The sequence below is a fragment of the Lottia gigantea genome, assembly GCF_000327385.1.
Source record: "Lottia gigantea unplaced genomic scaffold LOTGIsca_11, whole genome shotgun sequence".
Lineage (NCBI taxonomy): Eukaryota > Metazoa > Mollusca > Gastropoda > Lottiidae > Lottia > Lottia gigantea.
Window position 1 is genome coordinate 3,176,818 of NW_008707001.1, and position 9,955 is coordinate 3,186,772.

A 9,955-nucleotide genomic window follows, 5' to 3' on the forward strand; every position below is an offset into this window, starting at 1 on the left:
ATAGAAATATATCATTGTTTTCAGGAGGGGTTATAGCTTGTGGCACAGGTTTTTTTGTAAGAATAGCAGAAGGTAATGGTTGATTATCTGTTTTTTTACAATTTTTATCATTAGCATCTCCGCAGTTGTTTTCATTTATTGAATTCTTGGTGGACTTTATTGCCAGACTAACCAAATATTTTCCTCTCGAATAACTGGCCATTTTGATGTTTGTGAGGATATTATAATATCAACTGAAATAATAAAAAACAAAGTATCATTCAGTATTCACTTACAGGCCTATTTTGATAATAATAATATGATATAAATACGACCTTAAGACAAATATACCGTTATTCTAAAAACGCGAATATACGAATAATAACCAAATAATTTTTTCAAGGCTTAGTTACAAAATCGCGTATGTCAAAATTTACTTTATTTTAACGAACTTTTGTATGGACATAATATCAAAAATTCATTACAATGATGCAATATGCATTGCAGGCCACAGCATTACAGATTAGGAGAGAATTTACTAAAAAATATTAAGTCGTCAACGTAAAAAGTTCTGTTGTACAAAGGACGTCCTATCATAAAGCAACTAATATGTATGCAAAAAGTTATTTAAACCATCCTTGGTGTGGTTTAGCTATGTAATAGTGTTCGTAAGACATTTAGGTAAATTGCGAAAGAATTATTACATTACCTCTGGCACTCTGGCATAGTTTGTTTGCTGCACATTTTGTCCTGACAAAAAAAGTTTGAGGTACGTGATTTTGGAAGACCCAATTTTACACCAATCAATATACGCCAATTTGTCACATGTTTGAAAAGACAACTTTTTATTGGCTTAGAACCACCAAATCCATATAAAAATGTGCGGAATATACTGCTGATTCCAAATAATCGAAAAAGTGATTTTAGTGAAAATGGCCATATACGCGGTTTTGTAAGCCCACCGACGATAATTTCTACAGTGAAAGGGAGGTAACTACAAAATTCAAACACATTAATCAGGTTTCTTGTATCATTCTTGCTATAGGTCTCACGAGAAAGATTTGCAACAAGAACTTAGGCCTACAACGTTCTGCCCAATGCAATGAACTGAATCACCAACAGTATTAACTTTAACCCTATCCTTTATTTGTCTATGAAAATGAATTCGACAACATTTGTATAAGGCTTAAATTTATAAATTATGTAAAACATTTTCATCAGTAATATATAAAAATGTCACTTTGTTAATTCTTAATCAAACTTGATAACAGACTATGTCGAAAATATTCAATTCGCGCTAAATATTGTGTTTCAAGGGTTAAGAAGAATATTTTGACAGAAGCGTCCTTGACATTTTTGTGTTTCCGGTAACATCACGTGACCCGTGTTGCTATTTTAATCGAAACGATCGTGGAAAGTGGAAATGGTGATAATTGCCAATATTTTATGGATTTACGCGTAATTTATTCTATGATCACAGGTATGTTTTGTCAGTCATTCGGTTGAATATGTCTTGTACCTACCTATGCACCAAGAATAACAGGTGCGCTTAGCGATCGGCAATAAAGTTGATTCATTCATTCAGAATTCAGTGGCTGCAGTAAAAGAAGAATCAATAATTTTATGACTTAGTAATGAAGTAGAGAAAACGTCAGAGTTTCGACCTTGGAGACAGTCAATGTGCTTCCATATGATGCAAAATGGATAGAAAATAAGTTTAACTATAGATCTGATTTCTAATATATGGAAAATCTGTAAAATTGTCACTGTATTCAAGGTTTTGATTATGAAACAGACTATCCTAGCCAAGGTCTTAACCAACTGTGTATATTGAATTGATTATTATATCTGGACATGGCTTGAGACCAGTATGTGAACATGTTTTGCTCACTGTACATAATTAATTAATATATTCATCAGTGACAATTGTACCATATGGGTTACACTCAGTGACCCTTAAACAATTTTTATTGACATCCCAGATTTTTCAGCCAGGTGATATGTTGTTTTATTGTTTTTTTGATTATTCTAAGTAGAATGACATGAATGTTTGAATATTTTTGAAGGTTACTGTAAAATATCTGATTTCAGCAGCTCTATTAAATGTTGCAGTAACTATGATGTTATAAGTTATTATCCATTAGATATATATAGTCTTGAGCATAGAATTGTATACTGTCAGTATACAATTCTATGGTCTGAGAAACACTGGCCCTATCTACAGGCTCTGACAGATAATTTTGACGGATGATTGTCTGGAGATTGTCAGAGAGAAATGTAATTCTTTGTGGAAGACAGATCATCCTTTGAGATGCAGAACCTCTCATGTGTTCATTTCTTTTTATATATTCAAAACCAATGTATTCTTATACTATCAAATGATACCATCAGCCACATTGCTTTGATGACAGATTGGGAGACTATCTCAACATGTTAAACTTTGAAAGTTTCAATTTTCATTCAGTTACTACTTGACTGTTTTCCACAAAAATAGTAAATTTCTCCTGACCCTCTCTCAAGTGACAAGTCATCAAAATCATCTATAGAAGCCTGTAGATAGCGTATGATTTCCTTGGACTATTTATTCTCAAAGTTATCATTCACTTTACAATATGATAACATAGAGTCAATTATTACGCTCCACCTTCTTGAAATTTGAAAGTTAAAATTTTTCATTCTACAAAAATAGTAAATTTTTCACTAACCCTCATCAGGTGACTATTTATTTATATATGTGATTCACTTTACAATATGATATCATAGAATCATTTATCATGCTCAACCTACTGAAACATTCGATACCAAATCTGTGACTTGTTTTGTCAACTCAGCATTTCTTTCTGAAAGCTTGCATTTATAATTGATATATATTTTGCTTTCTTATTAAGATTCTCTTTTTGATTCAGTGAGCAAGGTTGCAATATAAACTTCCTAGTGAAGATTCAACACATGGTGAATTCTGTTGATTTCTATAATTTAGAAATGGATTTATAGTAGAAGAGGAATAATAAGTGTAGTTGCTAGTCAAGATGTTAGAAACTGTAATAGTCGGTGTATTAAATAAATATTTTGGGAAATATATACAGAATTTAGACTCTAGCCATTTAAGCATCAGTATTTTGAATGGTAAGTGGATATTTTATCAATTCAACTCGAGCATATTTTTAGACTGATCGCTGCAAATTTTTAAAATCGCTCAAAAAATTCACTAGTGTGTCTGCTTAATGTTGACGGTTTTTTACACCAATTAGGAATCACCAACATAAAGAATGTTAGACATTTTCATCCGTTCTTTAAGTATTGTCTGGCGTATTTTAACAAGCGATCGAAACTTTGAAACAAATCTGACGTGATGTTCAAAATGGCTGCCTCGGGTATTTTGTACTGATTACATGATAGAAGGACAAATTCTGCTGAGTGACAATAGGCTCTTGTAGATTTGCTATGTGTGTCCCTTTGTGATCTAGCAAATGAAATTGTTTGTGATTTTAATCGACTTGATCGGGCGAAAAAAAACCCCATTCTTCTGCCCCTAGCATCATTTTAGGTCATTGTCTATAACCATACACTTCGAGGTTAGTCAGTCTGACAATAATTTGATAATGTTTCTTCTATCAAACTTCACCAGTTTATATTGGTATGTTATTTTTTAGGAGATGCAGAATTCAGTGATTTACAGCTTCGACCTGAAGCTTTGGTGAGTTTTATTATTTTTCATTTTTGACGTTAAATTTTGATTGGTTGTTATAGAAACGCGATGCATGAATAAGAATACTAGAAAATCTTTTAAACACTCTAAAGACATTATAGAGAGATTTTCTTCACTTTTTATGACTTCTATTTGCATCATTCCAATTTTCCATCAGATATCTGTAATTATACAAATACTAAACTTCATATGATTTCATATTTGCAAGGCAGCTACAAATATCTAAATGGCTTGCGATTATTATGTGATAAAAAGGCTTAGTTTTAGTGGAACGGCAAGATCACAGAAATCTGACTGATAATTGGATAGTGCACCAAATAGACATAAAAAGCTTACTTAAGATGGAAGGAATTATTTCCTTGAAAATACCCTTTCTTAGGTTTACAAAACTACATTGGACCCACAACCTCAAAACCATGGCTCCCTTAGGTATCAACGAATTCATTTAGCTTTCCTACCGTCACTGGCACACTTTCAAAGTTAAAGAAACCTCTTTACTATTTTATTTACATTAATCAGCCAATTGTGGCATTTGTATATCAGTATAAATGCAAAAGTTACAGATTCGATTGATGGATTGAGAACCATTATCAGTGCCAATTAGCAAATTTTTGAGATTACCTACAGCAAAGAGATATATCAAGTGTTACTTCACAAATAACCTATTTAAAGTCAATTAAGATTTTGCTCTGATTCTGCTATCTGAGATAACTATGAATGTATTCGAGTAATATAGAACTAACAGTAATAATAGCTGTTTATTTATTTATTATTATCTCACAATGTGTCAGCTGTAGAATATTGATCTCATTTGATCTCCTTTCAATATTATTCATGCATTAACAATCAGATTCCTTACATTGTGGTAATTTGTAATAATTGTAATGTATTTCTCCATTAGTTAATACGTAATGAAACTACAAACAATTATGGTGTTTTTCTGACCCAATTGTCTTCTAAGAGACCATGGCCAGTAAGAGACCATTTTGGATTATTCACTTGAGTGGTCTCTTAATACAGTTTCTACTGTACGTAGCTCTTAATGCTGTGTGCAATAAGAGAAAACCATATTACTCTTTTTGGATTGCCAACTTTCAAGGGGTCTTTTAACATTCAAACAACATTTCTATTGTTCAAAATGCATGCCCCTCTGATGTCCGTCATTTCAAGGTGGAAACGTTTGCTTCAATAACTGAGGTCTCCCATGGGTTGACAATCCTGACTTCCACTGGGTTCTTGCCAACGTTGGCATTGATCTTTTCCAAATTGCCAGTACCCATTTACAGTTAGGTAGACTAACACTACCTTACACAATATATATTCTTTCTATGTTCATTCTAAATTTATTCATTTTAGGCTGAACTTGATTTACCTGTCGAGGTTAAGGCTGGCTATATTGGTAAGTACCGTACTGTTAAACTAAACCACTATTGAATGGAAATTTGTAGTCCTTTGTGGTATGATTGGGAAGATAATAAAATGCCAAGCAAGAAATATTTCCCGTGTTATATTCCATCTGTACAGTAAATTGGACAAACTTAAAATTTTTAGTTATGTGTACTTGCTAAAATGAAGTTTAAGCAAACCACAAGAGTTTTGTGTTTTTGACTTTTTATCTCAAACTTAAAACCATGAAATCGGCAGAGTTTTTACCCTGCTGTCATCTCCCCCACCCTTCCAGACTGAAAGCACCTGTTTTGATTTATATCTGAATATGTGATTACAGGACGATTAAAGATAGATATACCTTGGACTAGACTATATAGTGGTGATATACACATCTGGCTTGAAGATCTTTACGTGCTAGTCGGACCTGTAGCAGATAGGCAGTATGATCCAGAGAAAGAACGAAGTATGGCGAATGCCGTCAAAAGACAGAAATTGGAAGCTCTGGAAAAATCTACTCTTGACTCTGTGGGTAAGTTCAAATTTTGAAAGTTGGGAAGGGTTTCATATGGGTTGCCCAATTGTGAGAAAATGTTTAGATGGATAGATGAAAATGTCCAGCATTTTAATTGCCTGAGACACTGGTCAGAATCAAAGACACTCCCTCTCAAACTACAGGTCGACCAATTAATGTGACACGTCACCAATATCCAGTATAGAGAAATGACGCCTACTGACACAATAATCAATAAATCGGGCTTCCCACTTCTGTAGAAACTTCCACATAATATGCTCAGATTTCCACAACACTTGAGAAGTCAGAATCAATGGTTGATGGTGAACACAATGAGCGAATCATATTAATTCACCCCTTTTCTGACCATTCAACCTCATGTTTTTTATTTACCCCAATTCACCCCAGCTGAGAAGTTCTGGTGTAAGACATATTGTAGACTATTGGTTTCTGGGTTTAATATCCCATACGACATGCAAATAGACAAATGAGTGTATTATGTAAGGTCTTGACCAGTTCACAATAATGACAAGAATACTACCGTACCTGAAGGTTTAGATTAGTGCAGGCAAGATATATTGCTGAATCTTTATATCACGATACGTCATGACACAGTATTGCGAGGTCATTTTAATTTTTATCCCATCATCCCATATCGTGATACACAACCTTGTATCACGATACATATCATATCGAGGCATTACTTGCAATACCCAGCACTAGTTTATATGGAGGATTCAATTTCGGTTTAGTAATGTAATCGACAACATTTTTACTGTAATCTGTTGATTATATATACCCTTCTCCAGACAGTAACAAATAATGATCACTGTTTAAAAACTTATCAATACATCAATTGTTGAGCGCTATAGAAATATTGATATTCTTCCCTGTTCCTGATACATATTCTGGATAATCTATTGATCTAGTTTATTGACAGACAGGATTAATAAATTCTTGTAGCTACAAATTGGTGTGAAGCTCAATAAAGGCAGTGATAAAAAGAATAGGAATTTTCTAATTTGAGACAGACAGTTTTTACCCTAAGGCGTTTTGACCTCAGTCTGACTTATTTATTTTTAACTGTTTTCACTCAAATTTACAAAACCATGACAGTGAGTTAATAAGAATGCTTGCCATGTCTGACTAGAGCTTTAAACTGTTGATTTGGTTGTATTTACCAGTCAAGTTTGAGTAGAGCTCTAGACCTTTGAATTAGCTGTATTTATCAGTCAAGTCTGACTAGAGCTCCAGACTGTTGATTTAGATGTACTTAACAGTCAAGTCTGACTAGAGCTCTAGACTGTTGACTTAGCTGTATTTGCCAGTCATGTCCGACTAGAGCTCTAGACTTGATTTAGCTGTTTTAGCCAGTCATGACTGACTAGAGCTCTAGACTGTTGATTTGACTGTATTTACCAGTCATGTCTGACTAGAGCTCTAGACTGTTGATTTGACTGTATTTACCAGTCATGTCCTACTAGAGCTCTAGACTTGATTTAGCTGTTTTAGCCAGTCATGTCTGACTATTTATCTGACAAGTCTGACTAGAGCTCTAGACTGTTGATTTAGCTGTATTTGCCAGTCATGTCTCATTCAGACAAAATACTGTTAATTTGACTGTATTACCAGTCATGCGTGTACCATCGATTTGGTTGCATTTACCAGTCATCTCAGTCACCATTCAATAGCTCCAGATTGCTGATCATATGCTTGTCTAAGTGTTTTTGGAGATTACAAATAATATTCACACCATAGATTTTCTAATTTCAACTTTATTTCAACAGATCCTTTATAATGCCAATTCCATTAAGCCAGTGAAAACTTGTCAATGGTATGGTTATTACTAGTGATGAGAATTCCCATCAGGATGTAAAACTGTCAAGTACCACATACGAGAATAGAATAAAATAGATTAGCCTTACAATGATAGAAAATTCTACACAGTTCAATTACAGAGGAAAAATAATCTAAACTTGTCTGAATGCAATCCAAAAGTTTAATTCTATAAACTAGCAATGATACTTAAAAAGTGCAACTTTATCAAATCATTAATTCAAAATCCATAAACTGACAGCAGTACAAGAAGACATTAATCCATAATCCATAAGTCAAAATCCATAAACTGACAACAATGCATTGGTACAGCCCAAGTGCCATTAAAAGTAGCAACTTCTACTATAGGATGGGATGATGAACTAATTGTCCAGTCTCTGTAATAGTAAATGGGTACTAAGATACATACAATCAATGGAGTGGATACAACTTAGAAGGCAGGAAATGCACTTCCAGAACACCTAATAGACCAACCCCTCTACTACTAGGTTTGTCAACTCTTCTACTAGGTTGTCAACTCTCCTACTAGGTTGTCAACTCTCCTACTAGGTTGTCAACTCTCCTACTAGGTTGTCAACTCTTCTACTATGATGTCAACTCTCCTACTAGGTTTGTTGACTAGGTTTGTCAACTTATCAATTAGGTGTGTCAACTCGTCTACTAAGATTGTCAACTTTTTGACTGAAATGTCAACTTGTTGACTAGGATTGTCAACTTGTTGACTAGGATTGTCAACTTGTCGACTAGATTTGTCAACTCGTCTACTAGGATTGTCAACTTCTGGACTAGGATTGTCAACTTGTCTACAAGGTTTGTCAACTCTTTGACTAGGTTTTTCAACTCTTTGACTGGATTTGTTAACCGTCAATTAAGTTTGTCAACTCATCGACTAGGTTTGTCAACTCGTCTACTAGAATTGTCAACTTGGTATGTTGACTCGTCCACTAGATTTGTCAATTCGTCATAACTTTCTAAGTGTCTGTATAATTGATATGAGTTGTATGGTGTATTTAATATTGACAGTTATCTTAAAACACTTGTATGACAAGTTTGCTTATGAAGTGTCTTATGAACTGAATGACATTTCTATTTCCCAAGAGATCGGAAGGAAGAATTTACAACCAATGTTAATAAAGCAAGGGCTGAAAATAGATGTAAGCTAAGAAAGCCGAGACCATAATTAAATTCTTCATGAACTCTGCCATTTTCCATGAAAGGATTGATCTGAAAGGAATATAATAAAAATGAAGACTAGTGTCTATTTGTTGGTATTTTTGTCTATTAGTTTTACAACAGAAATAACAACCCCAACAGTCTGCTACATCAGCTTTACACCAAATATACCATTACAGAAATCAATATAGATTGAAAGAAGGAAATAAACTGAGAAATGGTTTGTTTTTGCGTGTTTTTTTTTCAGGTGTGAGGTCATTCATTTTCTTGATTTCTTGATTCCCTACAAATTATGTACATGTATCTACATATTAATATATGGATATTATATAGAGAAGTTTTAAGCTATAAGTTTATTGATATACCAGACAATCTTGAGCAGACTGTCTGCGGTTGTACATTGGGGAATGTGGTAAAGTAGTATACAATAGATATTGTCAAGGGATTAGGATATATATAATCTTCATAGTAAACTGACAACAATAGTTATAATATGATCAGTCATCTTTATTACATCGTCACCTCAGATACTGTATAATTGAGAATACAATACACATCTCTTCTTACTTGGATCTGGAATAATGATAATAATTATAATAATAATGATAATAATAATAATAACGATAAAAATAATAACGATAAAAATGATAATAATAATGATAATAATAATAATAACGATAAAAATAATAATAATGATAATAATAATAATAATAATGATGATGATGATGATGATGATGATGATGATGATGATGATGATAATGATGATGATAATGATAATGATAATAATAACGATAAAAATAATAATAATGATAATAATAATAATAATGATAATAATAATGATAATAATAATAATAATAATAATAATGATAATGATAATGATAATAATAATAATAATGATAATAATAATAATAATAATAACGATAAAAATAATAATGATAATAATAATAATAATAATAATAATAATAATAGTGATAATAATGATAATAATAATAATAATGATAATAATAATAATAATGATAATAATAATAATAATAATAATAATAATAATAATAATAATGATAATAATAATAATAATGATAATAATAATAATGATAATAATAATAATAATGATAATAATAATAATAATGATAATGATAATAATAATAATGATAATAATAATAATAATGATAATAATAATGATAATGATAATAATAATAATGATAATAATAATAATAATGATAATAATGATAATGATAATAATAATAATGATAATAATAATAATAATGATAATAATAATAATAATAATAATAATGATAATAATAATAATGATAATAATAATAATAATGATAATAATAATGATAATGATAATAATAATAATG

General features: G+C 31.7%; 1 protein-coding gene across 1 annotated transcript in view; it reads left to right on the forward strand.

The window, feature by feature from the left end:
• Positions 1 to 3,008: 3,008 nt before the first annotated feature.
• Positions 3,009 to 9,955, forward strand: part of LOTGIDRAFT_230253 (hypothetical protein) — a gene marked incomplete at its 5' end in the record, with an annotated part of 64,451 nt that continues 57,504 nt past the window's right edge. Inside the window, 5 exons of the mRNA XM_009047209.1 lie at positions 3,009 to 3,105; positions 3,633 to 3,676; positions 5,045 to 5,087; positions 5,415 to 5,606; positions 8,151 to 8,234. Of these exons, the coding sequence (XP_009045457.1) occupies positions 3,009 to 3,105; positions 3,633 to 3,676; positions 5,045 to 5,087; positions 5,415 to 5,606; positions 8,151 to 8,234 (460 nt within the window). The remainder of the gene's footprint in view (positions 3,106 to 3,632; positions 3,677 to 5,044; positions 5,088 to 5,414; positions 5,607 to 8,150; positions 8,235 to 9,955) is intronic.